Source organism: Grampus griseus (assembly GCF_964374135.1).
Source record: "Grampus griseus genome assembly, chromosome: 7".
Lineage (NCBI taxonomy): Eukaryota > Metazoa > Chordata > Mammalia > Artiodactyla > Delphinidae > Grampus > Grampus griseus.
In genome coordinates this window covers 44,439,341-44,462,181 of record NC_139001.1, presented here as the reverse complement: position 1 = coordinate 44,462,181, position 22,841 = coordinate 44,439,341, and the positions used below count along the sequence as shown (strand labels likewise).

Genomic DNA, 22,841 nt, shown 5'->3' with positions numbered 1-22,841 from the left:
AAATTGAAAGCCTTTGTAACTGATAAAGCATTAATAAAAGTATTTTTTAAGTACACAAATAACGACTAGAGGTTCAAAGAAGGAAATTACATAAAGTAGAAAAATATAGGAAAGGCCTTGAAAAAGACTTGGCATTTGTTAAAAGCATAAGAGGCTGGGATATGAAAGTAGGGTGAATTTCAGGTAAAAATTATGCTATGGGCAAAAGATTTGAGGAAAATGTAAAAATTATTCTTCTTTTATTAAGCCATCTGTTCACAAGGTCATTTTGCTTAGTTTTATTTAAGGCTAAAGATTGATTTATATATTTAATGCTGCCAAATATTAACACATTCTCAATAATACTTGCAATATCACAAAAATAACTGATTTATTTTGGCAATTTGGTGAAAAAATGTCCCCAAAAGTATAAATAATGAAGCATTTTGCAATTTTAAATTCCACATGAACTATTTTAAATGCTTTTTGAGTAACTTATACTTATTAGAGTTTATTTTACATTTATTTTGTTTTTCTTTCTTTACTGTGTTTTTATAAACTAGGGAAACAACATCCTAATCCCATTTAATCATGATAAATTATTATTTATTACAAAAAGAAACTATCAGTAGCCAATGAATCACTGCATTCTTCATAAACCTGATTATTACATATACATTCTAAAAATAAATACAATAATGAGCTCCTTGCCTCTGCATAGATATGGGCCTCATAATTATAAAACTGTGCAGGCTTCAGGTCAAAGCAGTAGGTCAAAGTTCTGATCCTAACCAATCCAGGACAAAGCTGCTGATTAAAAGAAAAAATTAAATAACAACAAAAATCCTATCCCGGTGCAAGGGAATGCACTTGACAAATTGTTTATTAGATTCAAATGTCTTTGCTCAGCATGGGCAAGTTCATTAAAAGATGAAAATGAAAGCCCGATGAGCTTGTAAAAATGAGAGCTCTCCAAATTTAGTTCAAGGTTGAGGATGATCAATTTGGTTATTTGTTCAGTGTGTAAGAACACTAGATAATTGGTGTTAGACGGAAAGATTGGTTTTTATTCTCTGAAACAATCTCTATATACATAATTTTGGCATTACTCCAATTTGTACATTGTCATATTTCTGGAAGTATGCTTAATTATGCAATAGTAATAACTATGGATGCTTTGTGAGAAGACATCAAGACCAAAAAGTCTGTTGTGTATCGGTCTTCCCAAGCAAATTAAATAATCTTAATAAGTTATTTTAGTACAAGTTAAATATTAAGATGAGTTATATAAGACAAATAAACTGATGCATAATGGCCTCTAAGACAGATATGTATTTTTTAAGTTCTGAAGAGTTCAAAACAGAGATGACATTAAACATGCTAACATAAACTCCTTGTGCAGAGTAAAGCTGCAAAATGTTATGTGAAATTATTTTTAATAAATGAAACTATTTTTATACTGAAGTACTAAAAGGGTACCTGCTGGAAAGATGCTCAATTTTACTATGTTAACTAATGGGAATATAAAATAATTTAAACAAGAAAATAGCTACGTATTTGTCATTTTAATTCATATTTATTTTAAAATCCTTAATCCTGGAACATATACAGATGTGTATATATGTGTGTATGCACATATGTATGTGTGTATGCATGTATTGGTTTTATTGTCCATTCATAGCTTCAGAGACCTGATCTATTTGCAGCTAAAACACATTGGTCTTGGGATCTGACTCTCAATAGTATCCTAGGGTCAAAGACTAACTTATTTTACTTTTAAAACATGTTTAAGCTTCTGAAGATTATCTGTATTTGCTTGTGTCAGTTACATATTGAATCTTATTCAGCAAACACTGCACAGCTGAGAAAAAGTAGCCCAGACATACAGGACATACATATCGTTCTCAAACCTCCCTGACTGCCAAACTTAACTACCACCAGAAACACCCTATTTTTAACAAAACCAAGGAATCATAGTTTGTTTCTTTCAAACTTTCTTTACCAACAAAAACAAATGGTCCATGTTCTGAAGAGAAGCTGGCAAACCTCCCAACAAGGCAGCCAGCAGCAAGAGAGTATCCTGTCCCCATGAAAGAAGCAGGGGGTTTTCTGTCCACCCCAGGCTGACAGGTATGGGGAAGGCCAGGCAGAGCCAGACAGAGCAGATCCAAAATCTATGCATGCCCATCTCTCTCTCTCTCTCTCTCTCCCTCTCCCTTTCTCCCACTCTTTCTTTTCTAAGTGGCCATCTATCTTTAGTAATCTGGACCATGAGGTAAAACTGATTTCAGTATACATGAGGGAAAACCTAGTAAATTAATGAATTCTATTTTGATACCTAAAGAGTTTACCCAGACATTTCTAAGCTTTCCTCATCAACTGCAAACATTACTTTTCTGTTTTATTTCTCTCAACCTAAGGATGCTAATCTTTCACATACCATCACTTTTGGCGGGGATGGGGAGATTTCCATTATCACTGCCTCCTTGGCGAGAAGTCCACACTCTGAAGTCCAGCCGCCTTCTTTCCTTTCTTTTCAGTAGACTTTATTTTTTAGAGCAGTTTTAGGTTCACAGCAAAATTAAGCAGAAGGTATAAAGATTTCCCATATACCTCCTGCCCTCACACATGCATAGTGGTCCCCATTATCTACATTCCCCACCACAGTGGTACATTTGTTATAACTGATGAACCTACATTAATACATTATCACCTAAAGTCCATAGTTTATATTAGGGTTCACTCTCGGTGTTGTACATTCTATGGATTTGGACAAATGTATAATGACATTTTAATCCTCAGAAACTGTACAAGTTATTCTCCATTACAGAGGGAAATTTTTATAAATATATATATATTTTAAGAACTAATTCTTAAAGCCAAGTTATCATAATCAAATTGCTTCACCTCTTGGTGGATTCACAAAACTTCACATTGCTGTTGCCAATAACCTGTTTTCTTTCTTTCTTTCATAATTGAGATTTTATTGGTTGTTTTGAGGATCAGTACACAGACATTTCAATTTGTACACAATTCTCAACATACGTACCAAAAATCTAAAAAATCATGCAGTTGTGATTCTTTTCTGAACAGTTATTCCAGTGACTTTCCAGCTTAAAATTTAGGGGCAAATTTTCCTTCACAGGATATCAAGTACCAATATCTTCAAATATTGATATGCTGTTACATCGTAAGTTCCACTAATTCACATTTAATATCATATACACTACATACTCAAATTGTCAATCGTTCACAGCACATTAACAGTTACTAGAAGAACAGGACTACCACGACCAAAGATGTTACAGAGTGCACAAAATTCTGCCCAGGAGAGCCAAGATCAAGGGGTGAGTGGTTTGCTTTAGGAAACAATTCTACCAAAAACCACATCGGAAGAGAAGTAATTTAAAGTGTTTAAGACATTAAGTGCACCACTGACTCCAAACTGCCATTTAGTATGCTTTGTATTATAGGATAGAAAAGCTACCCTCCATCTGTGGAATGTTAAGCTGACACCCAAGACAATCAAAGCCTCCCATATTCAATATCCCACTATTTTCTGGTTGTACCAAAAAATAAACAACCAGCAAATGATTTCACCTCTTAAAAAAAAGCATTTACACTTAAAAAAATGGAATGAGGTGGGATTCCCTCCTTTTAAAAAATGTTTCTAGAGCTACTAAAAAACCTGCATTTACAAAAGAGTTGATAAAAATATTCCTCTGGACTGTACAAGAAGGGAGACAGGGGCCCCTGATAGGACCAGGTGTGTGATATTAATCAGACTTGGCTTCTTTCTCTCCTGCTTCGTCAGAAGCTGGGCTCTCCTCATTTTTAGTCTCTCCATTTTCTGCAGGTAAGTCGTTTTTAGTCTCTTGGTTAACCACTTCAGCCTGTTTTCCCTTTGCTCCCCTTTTCCCTTTTGTTTGCACTTTTTTGTCGGAAGATTTATCCTTTCCTGCCGCCTTTTTTGGCTTCGTTTTCACTTTTGCAGGAGACGGTGTAAATGACAACCTCGCCGACCTCCTCTTGGGCTCCTCCTTCGCCGTCCCCTCGGCGCAGCTGACCTTCCTCTGGGGCATCGTGGCGGCGGGGCGGGCGCGTGCCCGGTGCCTGGGGGCCGCGGCGCGCCGAGAGCCTTCGCGAAGCTGGGGGGCTTGGCCGCTGCCGCCCCAATAATCTGTTTTCTAATGCCTCAAATTTTTTTGACAGAGTTAACTGGAAGGCTTAGTATTTATTTGGGATTTTGGTTTTGTTTTGGCTTATTTTGTTTACATTTTTTTAAGCAACAGAATAAAATAGCCGAATTGAAATAATATTCTACTAAATTAATCATTTGTTTGGTTGAATTAATTGACCAATTTTAATCATGACAGTGTTATTAAATACAGTGTAAAGTGCCCTGACTGAAAATTAAACTTGCTCGAAATATGGAAATTTTCGAGCTCGAAATATGGAAAATGTAATTATATGCATTACCTGTATACAGCAAAATTTGCATATCATTAATATACCCTCATCAGACAAGAAGGTAATGCCATGCGGGCCGTTTAAGTAACCTGACAATACAGTGCGCTTTTAAAAGCTTTGAATACATGGAACTATACAGAATAATATTTATGTTACTAAACAGTGTGTAACGATGCGTGGCTCTTGAGTGCCACATCAATTGTTATTTAGGTTTTTAGCTTGTTCAGATACGATTTCTTACAAGGATCAGGAAAGAAGCCAGACGGAGATCATGTTAGGCTGATGCTTTTCCCGGCAGATGGTCAAGTACCTTGTGTTGGTTTTCAGAGCCCCCTTCCCTTTGCCTGACCTTCCCTAGGTGTATTCCCCATATGTGCCTCCCTAGTGCCTCCCACCATACAACTTCTCTCACTATCAAAGCAGCCTCCCACCCCTCACCTAAACCTGCTCCAGGAAATGATGGCATAGACTCACTTTCATGTATAAATAGCTGACAAAGCTTCACTTGTTATCATTCCTGAGTTATATAAATTTTAGGTAAACAACAAATAAGCAATGAGCATATTTGCAAAGATAAGCAAATAAGCATATTTAATTCTTAAATTTCAGGGTCCTGGCAAGTGAAAAAAGGATTTTTGCAGGATGGTGTGGGAACAGGGCGGGCGAGGGGTGGGTGTCTTCTCAGCGAAAAGGATAGGGGAAGCTTAGTAATCTCAAATTATTTTCAGAATTGCAGTAAATATTCCTATGTACTTAGGTCAGGTGAAACATTTCCCCATAAAATGTGACTGCTGGTATTTGCTTATATCAAATAGCTGAACAAGAGTCTGACCTACAGCTTGATAACTTAAACCATAATTATTTACCAGCCTCATTTTATCCTGAGTCACACCACCCCCCAAATTACGGCAATCTAGAGATAAATATTTGGTTGTCCACTGCATGTCGATGTTCATCTGTCATCTTTCACTCTATCCCTGTTGCCTATTTTACCCTGTCAACCCGATGCCTTGGCTCATACACGAAAGAGAAGAATTCCATTTTCTCATCCTAGCATTAAAAGAACGAAAATAGTAACTTTGTACTAGGCTAAGCAAGGAACAGGTCGAGAGACAAAGGGCCGGAAAATATGTGAGAATTAAGAGAATTGCCAAGAAAGTACTGAAGTCTCCTGATATGATGAGGCTGTTTGCTAAATCCTTCCAATGCTTCATGAACTATATAAAGAAAGAGCAACTTCCAGAGCAGCATTAGCCAAAATTCCAGTTCCTGTCTCTTGTCTCTGGCAATGGACCCAGAAAACAGTGTAAGATGCATCCACCAGGTCTGACAGCAGCTGTACAGCTAATGAGAGATGTTCACTATGTTTAATCATATATGTTCAGTTGTGAGCACCAAGGGTCACTGGCATTTTAGGCTGCATTCCTCCCATGTAGTTTCCTTCCGCCCTCCCTCCCTTCCTCCCTCCCTCCCTTCCTCCCTCCCTTCCTTCCCTTCCTTCCTTCTTTCCTTCTATTTTAAAAATATTTTCTATTTTCTTGTTTTCTATCACTTCAACCCAGTGGCCGTTCAGTGACCCCTACTGTGGTTCTGTTTTCCAGGAAAGGCCACATAAACAGGGCAAGAGCTCCCAAGAATTTATGGGGAAAGAGGAGCATTGCCTTGAATGGGTAGGAAGTTTTAAAATAAGCTGTGTCTGGGAGAGTCTAAAGGGTTCTCCCTAACCCAATGCCACTTCATTTCCATGACGGAGGCTACCACAGGTTGCAGGTTAAGAATTCAGATGAACCACACATGGGCAGACCTCCTGGATGAGGTAAAGAAAGACTTCTTTTTTTCTGACAAGCCTCAATAAACCAGAATAAAGTTGTAGGATGTCCTTCACACAGACTAACAGAAACAAACAAAAACAACGTTTAATAGAAAGCAGCATAGTGCAGCAGGAAAAGCAGTTGCTGTGGAAACAGGAGGTGGGATTCTAATTGCTAGTGAGCTGTATAGCCTCAGATGTGTTGCTTACTCTGTGGCCCTGTTTCGCCAACTGCAAATCAAGTGAGCTGTGTTCAGGGATCATGGCTTTTTTATTGTTTAAACACTTCATGATACTAAGACTAGAAAAGTTGATTTAAACATCCTATGTGTATTACATTTCTATTGCTGCGTAACAAATTACCACAAATTTAGCAGCTTAACACAACATACATTTAATATCTCCTAGTTTCCACGGGTCAGGAGTCAGGACTCAGCAAGGCTCTACAGGGCTGCAGTTTAGGTATGGACTGGGGCTCAATTCTCATCTAGAAGCTTAGTTCTCATATGGAAGCTCAGCTGGTGATCTGCTTCCAAGCTCATGAGGTTGTTGGCAACATTCAGTTCCTGTGGTTGTAGGACTGAGGGTCCTGACTTCTAGCTGGATGTCAGCTGGAGGCCACTGTCAGTATCTGGAAGCCAGCTACAGTTCTTTGCCAAAGGGCTTTCTCCAGAGGCCCTCTGATAGCATGGCAGCTTGCTTTTTCAAAGCTAGCAAGGGAGAAAGAGAGAGAGCCTACTAGCCAGATGGAGTCTTATATGATGTAATCACAGAAGTAACATCCCATCACCTTTGCATGTTCTGTTGGTTAAAAGTTAGTCACAGGTCCCAGCCACACTCAAAGGGAGGGGATTAAGCAAGCACATGAACACCAGAACGCAGTGGTCAGGGGGACCACCTTAAAGTCTGTCAGCCACACTTCTGTATTTTTCCCACACTCTGTCCTTCAGCAGATCCTGTCAGTTCAACATTCAAGACATACTCCAAATGTGCCACTTTTCATCGCCTCCATTTGCAACCCAGCCTCTCTAGTCTACATCATCATTTTCTGTCATTAACATTACTGCTAAAATCTCTTAAATTGTTTCCCTCTCTCTTGCCCTATTAGCTTAAAACCTTCCAGTGGACTTCCTGTTATATGTGGAATAAAATCCAAATGCCTTACTTGCATGACCTGGCCCCTGACCACCTCTGTGATCTCATCTGCTTCTGTTCTCCACCTTTTCTCACTCCACGTCTGCTACCACCAAGCCCATTCCCACCTCAGGACCTTTGCACATGCTTTCTCCTGACAGAAATATTCTTCCTTTAGATCTTTACTTGGTGGTTCCTTCTCTTCATCCATTCCTCACTCAAATGCCGCTTCCTCACAGACCTTCCTAACCACTCTGTGTGAGTTAACCAACCCTTGCCCTATTCCAGGCATTCTCTGTCCTGATACTCTGATTTATTTTCTGCATAGAACTTACTGGTATGTGAAATATGTGTTTTATTGTTCAAAATTTGTGTCCTCCACTTAGAATGTAATGTCCATGAGGACAAGTCACTGTATCTCCAACAGTGCCCAGTATCACAAATACTGAATGAAGAAAACATAGAAAAACCAAACTCAAATTTTTAAAATTGAATAATATTGGTTATCTGGAAGTTTACTATATTGTCCTTAATTTTTTCAGTTTGCCATGGACCAATGACAGGTTTATCAGTAACTGCCACCTATTTCTGCCCAGCTTTTTGAAGACCATTACCTTATTTTATCAACTCCATAGCAATCGTTTCCATGAGGAAGCCCCTGTACTGAGTCTCAATAGCTGGTGAGTGCTTGGGAAATAGATATCTTGAGTGACGGACTCACAAGCTTTCAATCAAGACGTACAGCAGGCGAGCGCGAGGGGCGGAGCCTGCCCGGCGAGCGCGGAGAACGCGCGGTGTGAGCGCCCAGGAGAAAGGAAGGCGCTCCAGTTCCGGGTCAGGCCCTTCTCCCTCCTCCCTCGCCCTCTGGCCTCCGGCAGGGCGAGTAACAGCGGCGCCGGGGCGGCGGCGGCGAATCTGAATGCGGTGAGGGAGACTATGGAGAAATCTCTGCTTGAGATTTCAAGAATTTTGAATACTGGATTAGATATGGAAACTCTTGTCTATATGTGTACGGCTCTGTGAACAAGGAATTAACCCAGAAGCTTTATCATCAGTTATTAAGGAATTTCTCAAGGCCGCTGCAGCATTAAAGGCTGCTGAAAATACGACGAGCTGACTTTCTGAAGAAATCTTGATGAGATATGTCAAGCTCTGCAGGAGGACTGAAGATTGCATTGTAGTTAAGAATGTACAATGAAATCACTGCATGTAGCAATGTGGAAACATTGTCCTTTTTAAAAGAATGATAAAACCATAGCTTTATAAATCAGTGGAAAGTGGCTTACGGAGAAAACTATCAGTTGTGTTTACACCACATCTTATTTTCTTTTAGCAGTTCTAATGCTTTGGCACTGCTGTGTTCATATTCATGTGTTCCTTATTTATAGCTCTGATAGCTTTAATTTTCTAAGCAGTCTATCAGATGTGCACATCAGCTGTGCCTGGTTGAAGTATAGTGAAACCCATCCGTAGTAATGTTGTAGTTATGACTTGTTGACATTTCCATTATAAACTTTAATTTTGAATTGTTTATGCAAAATAACTGGATTTATGTTGTATTAGGCTGAAAGTTGACAATTTCAGCTACCGTTGTGGATTTTGACTTAGATTCAGTATGCATATCAGAATCTTGTTTTTTATAAGAGTATGGAAAAACATTTGTAAACTGCACTTTAACAAAGAATATTTAGTTTTTTTAAACATAAAATTTGACTGGCAGTTAATAGTGTGAAGCAGATCATATTTGTATTAATTGGAAAATGAAACTTAGAAACAGATTTTAAAAGTAATAACAGTGCTTAGCTTACCATTATCATTTGAATCATTTAAATTTAGTGAGAATATTAATTGAGAATGTTTTTCTTTCTAATTTTTATACTCTGTAAATAACGGCCTTAAAAATAATAATGCATAATGAAACAATTCCAACATGAAAAGTCTTTTTTACTTTCAATACATAAAAATAATTTGAGTGCTAACTTAATATACCTTGAGTGGTTATCTAGTAAATCACTAAATAGATGGTGTCACTCAACGAAGAATGTTATTATTTTCTGAAGGAATAAAGATTTCCAGTAATTAAACATAAACTAAATAATCAAGTGTTCTGTATCAGGAATTCTAAATGTGCCTTTCTAAGATCATTTTTATGTGTCATTATTTTTACCCTTAAAGTTTTAACAAATCGAAGTGATGGGTCAAAGTAAATTTTAGAAAACTTAGCATGGATTCTGTTCCTATAACAGAATCTCAGTGGAATATTTTTCCCAAGACTAATACAAATTTAATCTGATTTTTTAAGACTTTGTTAGCTTCCATTTAAATGACAGTATAGAGACTTTCCTGGAAATCCAGTCCAGTGGATTTAAATGATAGTATAGGGACTTCCCCAGAAATCCAGTCCAGTGGATTTAAATGATAGTATAGGGACTTCCCCAGAAATCCAGTCCAGTCCAGTGACTCCACCTTCCAATGTAGGGGGTGCGGGTTTGATCCCTGGTCAGGAACTAAGATCCCACGTGCCGTGGGATGCAGCCAAAAATTTAAAAAAAAAAAAAAATGATAGCACAAGCATATACTCTTTGGTAGCATTTTTTGTTCTTCAGACAAACCAAAGTGATTTTAATAAGGCTTAGTAATATTTAATGGCAACCTTCTGTTCTATTTAAAATATCTAGTCTTTTGACCACTTTGACTTTTTAAATACATGACATCTTAACCAAATGCACTGAAGGTCTATTATAGGGAGAACTGGTTGGGAGACAATAAAAGTTTTGATTGTAAGTCATTCGTTTAATTAAAAAACATTGCAAATACTGCATGTTGTTATTTATATAAAATCAGAAAAAGGACATTCTTGTCAAGTTCCAAAATTTGTATATACTTTTAGGTCATAAGAGTTAATAGTTTTATTTATGACTTTGTGGATTATGTTATTTATGTGTGAAACAAAGCAGGAAAATATACTGAAAAGGAGTTATGTTTATAGAGGACTTTTTTAATGTGTTACATTTCTTAAATGTAAACATATATTTCTAATGCGTACTTAAGTAATGTTTAAGGAAACCAAAGTAATGCATTGTTGTGCATGTTGGCAGTGTCAAAAATAAAACCATTTTGGTGGTAAAAAAAAAAAAAGACGTACAGGAGGCAATGACCCAGGCATTAGGAAGAGACACCTCTTCCTCATTTAGGAGAAACTCCTAAAATCAGTCATTTCTATCTTTAGTGAACAACTGATATGCAAAGGAGGTAGGATGATATGGTGGAAAGAACACTGGTCCAGGAGCCAGGAGACCTGAATTCTAGACCTGATTCTGTAGCAACAAAAAGCAATTTAGCATGTCACGTATTTGCCCCGAGCCTCATATTCCTCATCTATAAAAAGACAGAGTTCAGCTAGATGACTTCTAAGATCCTCTCGAATATTAAAATATTTTTTGAAATCTATGAGTTCCACCAATCTATAAGATTCTATAAAAGGGCAGCTGCTGAGTTGAGTTACTGAGCAAAAGTCTGACCAACTAATTACAGCACCTGTAGAAAGGAAGAAAAATGACCAACAATGACAACAGTAACAGCAACAGCAAAGATGGTTCATCCTGTTCCTCAGAAATTTGTCACACTGTCTTTCCATTAACAGTCCTGTTATAGCTGCTGACACTCGTCTTCCAGCCTAGTCATATGTTACCATCTCAACAATAAACACCTGAGCCAAAGGACTAGTAGTTGCTTCAGTTATCCACATCATATTCTAAAAGCTCCTTATACTCCAGCTACCCAGTTTGGAATTCTGGCAGCACAGAGGAAAACCTTCTTTTATCTAGTCCACAGAAATAATGTATTAAGACAGAAAACAGATTTACCAATTTGAGGGCCAACAAACTAGTTGGATGACGTAGACATGGCTTTCTAGAAAGCTTTGGGAATCTTAATTTTCTAGTAATGATATGTGGCCTATATACATAACACTTCAAAGTGATTCCACATGCCATGTCATTTGTCTTTCCTTTCATAAAATTGTACTATTTAAGCTCATTTGCAGTCCATACTAACACATTGCATGATACTCTAATAAAAGCAATAGTAAAAGGTTAAAGTTACTTAAGAGGAAATTCATCTTTTTTTTTTTTTGGCTGTGTTGGGTTTTCGTTGCTGTGCACGGGCTTTCTCTAGTTGCGGTGAGCTGGGGCTACTCTTCGTTGCGGAGCATGGGCTCTAGGTGCGCAGGCTTCAGTAGTTGTGGCTTGTGGGCTCTAGAGCTCAGGCTCAGTAGTTGTGGTGCATGCGCTTAGTTGCTCCACGGCATGTGGGATCTTCCCGGGCCAGGGCTCGGAGCCATGTCCCCTGCACTGGCAGGCAGATTGTTAACCACTGTGCCACCAGGGAAGCCCCGTTTTTTAGTTTTTATGGGTTGCGTAGTATCCATGTGAATTAAACAAATGCTCTCCTAAAGAAATTAACGTTCAATTTGATTATGCTTAATTTGCTTGGGGTTAGACCAGTTATAAAGACAGCCTAGGGTAGGTTCCTCAAAGATAAAACTATCAAATTTGGCCTTCTACTTTAGATAGCACTGTGGTTTGACATAAATAATGGACCTGAGAAAAACACACAGGAGCAACTGACACAAAAAGACTTACAAAATCTGGCAGACAATGCAAAAATAATGCTTCTTGGAAAAATAAACTTGCTTTTTAAAAAGCCCTTGAAATCAATTCTAAAATAAGAAACAAAAAGGCAAATATTTTATTTCACAATCTTCAAATATTTCATGACTGCGCCATTGGAGTTTCTGATTCATTCCAATGACCATCTTCCTCTGCCTTTGCCCTCACTTTGAAAGGCTTCAAAATGTGTACAGACCACCCAGGCAGAGTTGATGTTGAAGTCGGGAAGACCACACTTCCCTGCAGGCCGCTTCAGTCTGCCATCCACATGCTAATGAATAACTAAAACAAAGTATATGAGGCCTGAGAGAAAAATGCAAGAAAAGTTACAAATATAACACTTTCCCGTGTAATTCAGACAACAGAGAAAGAAAGAGAAGGGGACTGATGTGGCGAGAAGGCATAAATGTGAACTGACCAGGTCAGAAAGACCTGTGTTGGCAGTGAGAAGTGATGTGAAGTGTGTGTGTGCTTTAATCACTATCAGGTGAGTAGATAACAGCCTCCATCTTCTTGTTCATTTTACCTGCGTGTTCACAGATTGGTAACTGAGAGTGCAAGACAGATGTTCTCTTCCAGAGGATCATTTTCAAATCACAGCTTATTCATCACATGGAATGATTCTAGAACACTCTAAAAGGTGTTCATCAAATTAAAATGCCTCAGCTCTCTCATAAGGGCATCAAGCACTGTTGCCATGGCAACAATGCTAATGCTGGAGGTGGGGGAACCCCACTGTGATGATGTGGTTAATTTAAGGCTGTAGGAATTCACTGTGATCATGTGCCCCAAAGTGCCTGGATGTTAAGATTATTTTGAAAGCTCTAGAACGTGCTATTGTAAAACTCTCAATTTCTGCCTTCTAGATTGAAGTCCTACAATTGTTTTTGGCCAAAAAGAACCACTCCCAAGAGTCTTTTACTCACACAGCTGAAGAAATTTCCTTCATCTTTCTCTGGGGCCTGGATTCCAAGGCATGGAGATGCCAAGGGGCAAGGGTGAAGCATACCTGAGATCCAGTCATTTAATCAACTTTGGGCTCATGCTTACACCAGTGACCTGACAGCTTGACTATGTTTCTGAGAGAAGAGCTCAGGGAAGGGACAGTAGTGTTCCTTTCCAAGGCCACAGCAATGGTGTGAGCAGTGATTCCAAAGGACACCTGAGGCTGCTGGAGCAGTGACCTTCACAAAAGCCACTGGTGGCAAGGCAGCAACAGACTGTGATACCAAAAGGCTGATGTGGGAGAACCTGAGTTCTTGCTCTCAGGCACATTTGATGTGGGGCTTTGAGACTCTCCCAGTGGTATTTGCAGAAAGAAACCAGGTGAAGGTTGGACTTGGGGCAGTCACATAGGCTGGAAGTTTGTGTCATAATAATTTGGATATAAAGGGGGAATTGTGACCTTATTTTAGTCATAGGCTACAGAGACCAGGGACATACACTCCAACATCTATATAAGCTCCTTGAGGGCAGAGGTCTCTGTGGCTTAGTTTATTTACAAATATGGGTAAAAGTTGGGTTTGAGGATTAAATTCATGTATAATTTATACAAATATAGTTTTATATTTGTATCATATAAATTTGTATTTATATATTACTGTGTTTATTATATATTTATATAAAATTTATATTATATAAGATACTTCTATAAGAAATTAAATTACACAGATATAAAAATCATTAAGTATCTGGCCATAAGAGATCAAGAAATAAGTAATAGTGTACAAATTTATATATTTACTCCCCAGGAGAGAAGGAAGAAAGGGAGAGAGGGAGAGAGAAAGAAAAAGAGAAAGAAAAGAGAGGGATGGGGCTTCCTGGTGACGCAGTGGTTGAGAGTCCACCTGCCAATGCAGGGGACACGGGTTCGCGCCTCGGTCCGGGAAAATCCTGCATGCCACGGAGCGGCTGGGCCCGTGAGCCATAGCCGCTGAGCCTGCGCGTCCGGAACCTGTGCTCCGCAACGGGAGAGGCCACAACAGAGAGAGGCCCGCGTACAGCAAAAAAAAAAAAAAAGAAAGAAAGAAAGAGGAATGGAGGGACAGAAGAAGAAAGAATGACTGCATGAACAAGCAAATATTCCCCTGCTGTGTCTAGAGAACAACAAGAATCCCTGAATATGCAGGGGAATGTTATTAGAGAAATAGTACAGAAAGTACCCAAGTAAATAAAACAACTCCATATGACACACATAAATCCACCCCCTATTTTAGTTGTTGACACTTAACACTTTAGTTCCTACATCCACAAATAGTACGTGACTGACGGAGCCGTGCAACAGGAGCAGCCGCAGGTCACCCCAGATCACAAGACCTTCCTGGGCCTCTCACTGGGGCATGCCTGTGTTTCCAGCCTTTGACACGGCCCCGAGGAGGCAGCTAGTGGGAGACAAGATGGTGGCTCAGGCTCACGTACATAGCAAGGCAAAAACAGACCACCTTCCTCTTGTCCACTGCCATTCCTCTGAGTGCTCTGTGGAAAGGTGGTGTCCTGATCCTACCTATAACAGCAGGGTTGAGCAACGCTGATGTGACACAGGGTCTGCCCTGGCCCTGCTCCACCCCCATGATATCCTGTCATACATTCAGTTAGAAATGCTGGCTTCCGGTCTCTCTCCTCACTACACTACCCTGCCCACCTCTTCTCAAAAACACCCAGATATCTAAATTCTATTAAACTACAACCATATGTATTTCCCCTATGTCATAATATATAGAAAACCACACCATGTATTATCAGGCACCGAACTGGTCTAATTCTCCAAAGTGTTGGTCAAAAATGGATGTGGGGACTTCCCTTGTGGTGTAGTGGTTAAGAATCCGGCTGCCAATGCAGGGGACTCGGGTTTGAGCCCTGGTCCGGGAAGATCCCACATGCCGCAGAGCAACTAAGCCCGTGCTCCACAACTACTGAGCCTGTGCTCTAGAGCCTGTGAGCCACAACTACTGAGCCCACATGCCTACACTCTGTGCTCCGCAACAAGAGAAGCCACCGCAATGAGAAGCCCGCGCATCACAGTGAACAGTAGCCCCCACTCGCCACAACTAGAAAAAGCCTGCACGCGGCAACAAAGACCCAACACAGCCAAAAAAAAAAAAAAAAAACGATGTGGATCAAGGGCTCCTAGTGGAAATTCCTCACTGTGTTTATACTGAGTGGGAGAATCATCTCCCTGCCATTGTCATTCTGGAAGAAACGTAGTAGTCACCTAAGTAGAGCCAAAATAGGAAAGGGAGAACATTGGTATTAAAGAAAAACTGGACTTATGAGGTCACTCCTGGCTGGGACAGTGCTGGCCACAGAGCACACACTCATCCAATGTGGGGTGAGTTGCTCAGTTGATCCTGGCTGTGGTCTTGACTCTACTATTTACTAATTGAATCAACCTAGACAAGAATCACAACTTCTCCAGTACTCAGATTCCTCACCTATAAAATAAGAAAATTAGGGCTTCCCTGGTGGCGCAGTGGTTGAGAGTCCGCCTGCCGAAGCAGGGGACACGGGTTCGTGCCCCGGTCTGGGAAGATCCCACATGCCGCGGAGTGGCTGGGCCCGTGAGCCATAGCTGCTGAGCCTGCGCGTCTGGAGCCTGTGCTCCGCAACGGGAGAGGCCACAACAGTGAGAGGCCCGTGTACTGCAAAAAAATAAAAAACAATAAAAAATTTAAAAAAAATAAGAAAATTAAACAAAACTTTTTTATTTTTCAGAAATTGAATCTTTTCTTCAAAAAAAAAAATCTTACGTGTGAAATCCAGCTGGGTAAACTGATACAGGAGTACCTGCATATGTGTAGGGATGTTGGGGTGAAAGGGAGCAGAACCTCTTCCACCGATCCCCTCGTCCTTCTGCCATCACAGAGTTTGAGGATAATTGTGACCTCTCAGCTATTCCTCCAGGAAATCTCTAATATTTGATGTGCACTTGCACCCTCTTTGGTGATGCAATTATAATGTTGCAACAGAGACAACTACAGAGCAATACAGACTGTGTTCTTCCTGCTGCTGCAGGGCTCTCCAGGGTAAGGAAACCCAGTCATTGGGGTTCTGTAACCTTCCCATTCCCACCCCTCACCCTTTCGCCCAGAGCACCTGTGCTTTACCTATTTTACCTATTTCAGGGCCCTGTAAAATTTCTTTTGAAAAAAAGATTCTGTTGCTTTAAAAGTGCAAAATCCTCTATTTTAAAGCAGTGGTTCTTAAGCACTTTTTCACCTTAAAGCACAAGCAAGATGGCATTGCCATGCACCTCACAGTCCCCTGAACATGCCCAGAGTGGCAGGCAGCATCTCCACCCCTCCTCCCACTCAAGGACACAGAAAGGCTTGCGAGAGGGTGAGAGTGATGTTACTACAGGGTTTGTCTTGAATATATGTATTTGTTCCTCCTCTGTGGCTGACATGATTGCTGTCCCCACCACTGTAAACAAGAAATATATAGGACACATTAATATTAACTTTACAATTCTTTCTAAATGATGGGGTTTAAAAGAGATGAGAATCACCAATACTTGGAGGAAGATGAGGGGACAATATGCAGGATTTAAAGAGATGATTTGATGTGTCTTTGTTTTTAAAGCCTGTTATGTTTAAAATGTGTGTGTGTGTGTGTATAAACACATATATAAAATACTGATATTTTAGTCATTACCTATGACCAGTAATAACTGAGGTTTTTCAAATAAAATTGCTCATATAAACACAATCTGCATAATCAATAATCAAACTTATAAATGAATCAGAGTAAAATCACTCATTACTATATTTGGGGCAATGCAGCCTTTCCTCTGCCCCACAGTTCTCCCCAATACTTTATGCACTCTACACAGTACTGGGGTGGGATGTACCCCACCACCCCAAACCCAGAGAGTGTGCCTGTTGGCTCGGAGAAGTTACAGCTTGGAGCTAGAGGGAAATATCTGTGTTTGAGGCACCTCCCTGACCCACCTGGAGTGTGAGGTGAGACCTGGTGCTCCACTAAATTCTCCTTTATAACTTAAATGTGAAAAGGCCCATCAGGTGTGTCAACAGGGTGACTTGGGTTATGATCCAGGTATTTTATTCAAATTCTTTCTTATAACTTCAAACCTTACATAATATCAATTCTGGGTAAAGTATGATTATCTACATGCCCAAACAAAGACAACCTGATCTTTTTCTTTTTTTTTTTGATGGGGGGATATCATGGAAATTTAATTTAAAATCAACTCATTACAAATGTATTAGAAGTAAAATCAGTTATTTTTACATCAAATATGCTACTGAAATTTATATACTTACTATAGTAACATATATACCTCCCTTCCTTGCCCCTTCCAAAATAATTTTTTTCAGAAGTAAAATATCTCCTACACTGGGAAAACAGTACAATTAATTTTATTGGTATGTGCCAAACTTTCCATGTAAAATTAGAGATGAAATTACAGTAGCTATACTTAAATTTTTGTAATTTTTAGTAATTTCATTATTAAGCTTACATAAAAAGTACATGAAGATAATTTCATTGTAATGTATGTGATTTTTAATACCAAAAAGGTGCTTTTAGAATAAAATAGAATCTGAATTTGCAGGAATCATGGAGATCATTTTGTATATTTTTTAAAACCACTTTACTGAGGTATGGTCAGCATGCAAAACGTTGTACCTATTTAATGTATACAATTCGATGAGTTTGGAGTTAAGTGTATACCCAAGAAACCATCATTATAACCTATGCCATAAACATATCCAGCACTACCAAAAGTTTCCTACTGCCCTATTTATTTCTTTATTATGATTAAAAAAAACACTTAACTACCTCCTGGCTCTCAACTCTACCCTTTCAGCAAAAATTTAAGTATTCAGTACGGTATTGTTAACTACAGGCAACGCGTTGTGCAGTAAATCTCTAGGTGGATCTTTTATAACTGAAACTTTGTACCTTTTGACTAATACCTCCCTGTTTTCCCCTCCCCCCAGCCCCTGGCATCTACCATTCTACCCTCTGCTTCTAGGATTTTGACTATTTTAGATTCCTTATATAAGTGGAGATCATTTTATATTCCCCCACACATACCTGCATCTCCTACAACCCTCACCTCTATTCCTGCCAATCAAGCCCCAATTCAATGAAATTACAGTATAGAAATAAGCAGTGACTAAAATTTGTCAACTAATTGGCATTAACAGAATTGGGACCCAGATTTGTGTCACTGATATTTAGTTTGGGGATGTTTCAGCTTTAAAGGTGTGAGAAGAACACTATAACATTCTTTGGGGGGTTTATTTATTTTTTGTTTTGCTTTATTACAACAGTCTTTATAGAGATCTAACTATTTTGTTTGAGATTTTTGGGTAAAGTAGTGGGGGATTGAGGCCCAGGGACTTGGGGGAAAGAAAGCAGGGGAAAATGTATCAAATTTGAAGGGAAGCTGAGCCCAGCAGCTGGGACCCAAGGAGAGAGAGCCAACTGGAAGACCTCCTGATGGAACATGGGCAGGGAACCTAGGGGCAGGGATTTTTGACAGACAGCTTTCAAGTCCTTTAACTCTTCTTATTAACAACTGTAATCTAACATCTGCCCTTTTTTAAACTGAAGTATAGTTGATTTACAATATTATATTAGTTTCAGGTGTACAACATAGGGATTCAAAATTTTTACAGACTGTACTCCATTTATAGTTATAAAATATTGGCTATATTCTCTGTGCTCTACAGTATATCTTTGTAGCTTATTTATTTATTTATTTATTTATATAAGCTTTTCTCTGATTTTTTTTTTTTTTTTTGCTTATTTATTTTATATACAGTAGTTTTTACCTCTTAATCCCTTACTCTATCTTGCCCCTCTCCCTTTCCTCACACCACTGGTAACCACCAGTTTGTTCTCTATATCTGTGAGTGTGTTTCTGTTTTGTTAAATTCACTAGGTTTTTTAAAATTTTGTAGATTCCACATATAAGTGATAACATACTGTATTTGTCTTTCTCTGACTTATTTCACTCAGCATAATACCCTCCAAGTCCATCCATGTTGTTGCAAATGGCAAATTTTCATTCTTTTTTTACGTAGTATCTGCCTAACAGTTGCTTAGAACATGAAGGGAGTGCTACTCTCCCATGAAGAAGAGGGAGAAGGCTCGACATGGAGTATGGTGACCAGATGACCAGTGACAATCAAGAACTGAGAAAGTAGTTAAATAAAAAGTGACAAATGACAACACAACAGGCAAGACTCCAGGGAACTCTCAAAAATACCCATAAGGGAAATGAGTTTCACGTAAGCAAGCAAATGGGTGTTCGCATAATTTTTATTTGGATATTAATAGAAAGGACAATCGCAGAAGGCCAGAAAATATAAGGCACTCCAGTTACCCTTGGATTATCTAGAACATTCTACTCACAACTAGATTCCTTCTCAATGACTCTGGAGTTACATCATGACTAAGTATAACTTTCTAAAAGCCTGACAAGTGGCAACAACTTGCTAAAACCGGTCTACTTTCTTTACTTGAGGAAGAGAAGGTAACTATTTGTAATTGGAGTCCTTACATCTTTTGTACCTCTGTGTAACCTCAGGGAATGAGGGAAAGGAGCTCAGAGAGAGATGAGAACTAACATTTACTGTCAGTAAATGTTACTCAGTAACATTTACTGAGCACCTAAGTCCCAAGTACTTTACAAACGCTGTCCTCATTTAATCCATAGCAACTTTCTGAAGGAGTCCTTATAAATCCTATTTTATAGATCAAGAAATTAGGGTTCATGGTTAACTCACCTACCCGAGATTACTGTGTTTCTCATGCTTGAGTAAAGAATAGACCCCTTTTATAAGAATCATCAAGAATATGCCAAGTCTCTGGTTTAAAACATATTGATCCAAAATATGTTTTTAAAGGATCTTTTGGTTATAAATTGTAACAAAAAAAGAAAAAACCTTTTACTCATGTACGGGTAAACAATAATTTAAAATATCACCATTGAACTGAAAACACACGCTTCAAAATACAAGGACCTGAAAATAATTTCTTCAGACCCCTAGGTATCCACAGATTCTTGAGAAACATTACTCTTCTACCATACTCTCATTTCAGGTATCAATAAAAGGATTGGACAGTGCTCTATATCATAATAAGTAGAATGATCGATCGTTAGAACTAATTTTTAAGCTTACAGTTGGCCACTAGACATAAAAATCCATATTCCTGATTTCTAATTTGCATACACATTTCTACAATGTATACCTGCAACTTTGCAAAGCTTTGTCAAAATGAGTCAGCCTCGGAAGATCAAAGTCACCCTCCTGCTATATAAGGCCATTACTTTTGGACCTCGTTTCCCCCAGGGTGTATCCTGCTCCCGTCAACAGCTTTGAACAGGCTGAGACTCTTGTTACCAAGCTGATCTGGCCTTTCCGCCCCTCCCTTCACAGATCTGCCTTGTTCTAGGCTCAATTTGAACAAACCAGTTACAATTGGCTCTCTATATATCCTACCCTTCAAGAGCAATTACATATACAAATTCCAGGGTTCAACACACACGATGCAAGCTAAGTCTAAGAACAAATAGGACCCTTCAAGCAGGAACTTCCTTTATCCCAGAAACTGCGCCAACCACCTCAACAATGATGTGATTTGGCAGTCTTCCAGGGCTCCAATATGAGCCCTCTTTGCACTGCTAGAGACGGATATCACAGCTAAAAGCAAAAGATCTACAAGTACAGATGGAAAACACATTGTGTAAGAGAAGCACCAGATCAATGCCTCCTTCTTAGGAATTCAGACTTTATCATCTTCTTGAATCTCTCTTCTAGATACAATTTTTAAAAAAGATCTATGCTACCTAGATGTTAAATACCATTAGACATAACAAAGGGAGAATTATTTCTAGTTGGGAACTCCGGACGCTTTTCCACTTGGGATTTCATTTGCTCCCCTTTTAGATAACATAACTAATTTCAGTGGATTCAAGGACCTGATCTATTAGTGGATATTTGAATTACAGAGAAACTAGGTGAACTACCCTACAAAACTAACATTTTTAACACGAACTTATGGCCAGTCAGGGACTAGGCTGGATGCTTTACCTACTTATCTCATTGAATCCTCAGTAGCTATGTGAGGTAGCTATTACTGTGCAATCCTAAAATCTCCATTTCACCTAGACAACCAAATACCGCAGGGCAGTGGGGCCTCTGGAATCTGTCTATGTGGCCTTGGGAGGCACAATATAGGGGAATTTATGAAATTGTCTTGGAACTACACAGCAAGCACACTGTTTCTAGATTGGATATTTAGTTGCTGTAGTTGGGAGAGGTGGCTGACAGTGATGTGGAAGGACTCAGCAGCCCCCTCTCCAGTCCTCCAGACTGACCTGCTTCTAGTACTGCTGCCTTGTGAAGACAGTGGGAACCAGCACTGTAGGAGGAAGGATTCACCTTGCATCTTAGGTAACTGCAGGAGTGAATGCATAAGCTAAAAATACATTTGATAACTTAAAAAAAAGGAGGTAGGGGAAAGTCTAAATTGCATTTTCCCTAAAGGAAAGAGCCGGTCATGAAACTATAGAGACGTGAGGTTTTCATGGCAAAAGGGGAACTGTGGTTCACACCGCCCAAGAATATGTTTTCAGTTGCTTTCCCTGCATTACCGAAGGATTGACTTTCTGACTTAGGACGTCTTTTCCATCTAAAATGTCAAAACATACGGGTTCAATTCATGGTGTCAGCAGAAAACGAAATCCAAACTATTTTTCTTCTCTTACTATTAAGAGCTGAGCCAGCTGTTCTCATGTGCCCACTTGGGCAGGGAAACTGGAAACAAGTGTGTGGGAAAAAAGGACTGGTGTCAAGGTTCACACAGGCCTGCAGAGGCCATCGTGCTTTCAAGTTGCATTGATTCCCATGTTAATACTGGAAGCCTCCCTAAATGATTTAAACTGAAAAAAAGAGTTTGGATTTTACATGATTCTTTGACCTCTATCTAGGGAAAATAATAAACATTAAATCAGTTCTACATGACATTTCATTTCTTGTTGTAAATGCTGGCAGAGCAATTTACCAAAAAAAAAGCATACCTAACAGGTTTCTTTCTTCCCCTCCTTCCTTCCCTCACTTCTTCCTTCCCTTCTTCCTTTCTTTCTTCTTAACAAACAGGGACCCAAACAATAAATTTGTTTTCCGATATCCATGTATTGGCTATTAAGTTAGTTAAGAAAGATGAAACTGACAAAACGTTTTTTTTCCCCTAAATACTGAACTCCAGTCAGTGACTGAGTTGTTTTCCGTTTGGGGCGTGTTTGTTTTCGACCTGTGTGAGTCTGCAGTCTTTAGGACTGATATCTGGCACACGTCACTGGAGGTGTTAGATAGTGAGAGTCCCGAGCCTGTAGAAGGCTGAAGCATGCAAGGCCGGGATCTCCTCTCTGCTCTCCACCAGCCAGCTCCACTTCCTGCAATTCTTTTCTAACGTGCTTCTTTGTTGTTCTGTAAGTGTTGACCAAAACTGTCAAGATTGTTTGCTATCTCAAATCCCAAAATATCCATGACCTTAAACAGAACATACATGATTTCTAAAAGGGGAATGGTAGCATTGATGGCAAACTTTTTTATACAGTCTTTTCCTCCCAGGGAATCAGAGCTACCTTGAAAGAACAACTCAACAAAAAATGTTATGTTTTACTGGGGAGTCAGAGAATTATAATTTGAATAAGACCCAGTTAAATCAACCAACTGACAGATATCAAGTTCACAACTTCTAGGCTGAATTAGAAATTAGATTTCTACCGTCCCTTCCCCTCTCCC

The 22,841-nt window shown here is 39.3% G+C and overlaps 1 protein-coding gene, 1 long non-coding RNA gene and 1 pseudogene across 3 annotated transcripts in view; 1 reads left to right on the top strand and 2 right to left on the bottom strand.

Moving 5' to 3' along the window:
• Positions 1-22,841, bottom strand: part of LOC309825342 — an 80,485-nt gene that overhangs the window by 5,763 nt on the left and 51,881 nt on the right. The window lies entirely within an intron of this gene.
• On the bottom strand, positions 3,756-4,061 carry LOC309824779 (non-histone chromosomal protein HMG-14-like; the record flags this gene model as incomplete). Its single annotated transcript, XM_082657946.1, has 1 exon — positions 3,756-4,061. The coding sequence occupies one exon, from the start codon at positions 4,059-4,061 to the stop codon at positions 3,756-3,758; it is 306 nt and encodes a 101-aa protein (XP_082514072.1).
• LOC309824938 (mitotic-spindle organizing protein 1-like) lies at positions 6,194-8,561 on the top strand (annotated as a pseudogene). Its single transcript has 2 exons — positions 6,194-6,265; positions 8,138-8,561. The product of its transcript is annotated as a mitotic-spindle organizing protein 1-like (transcript).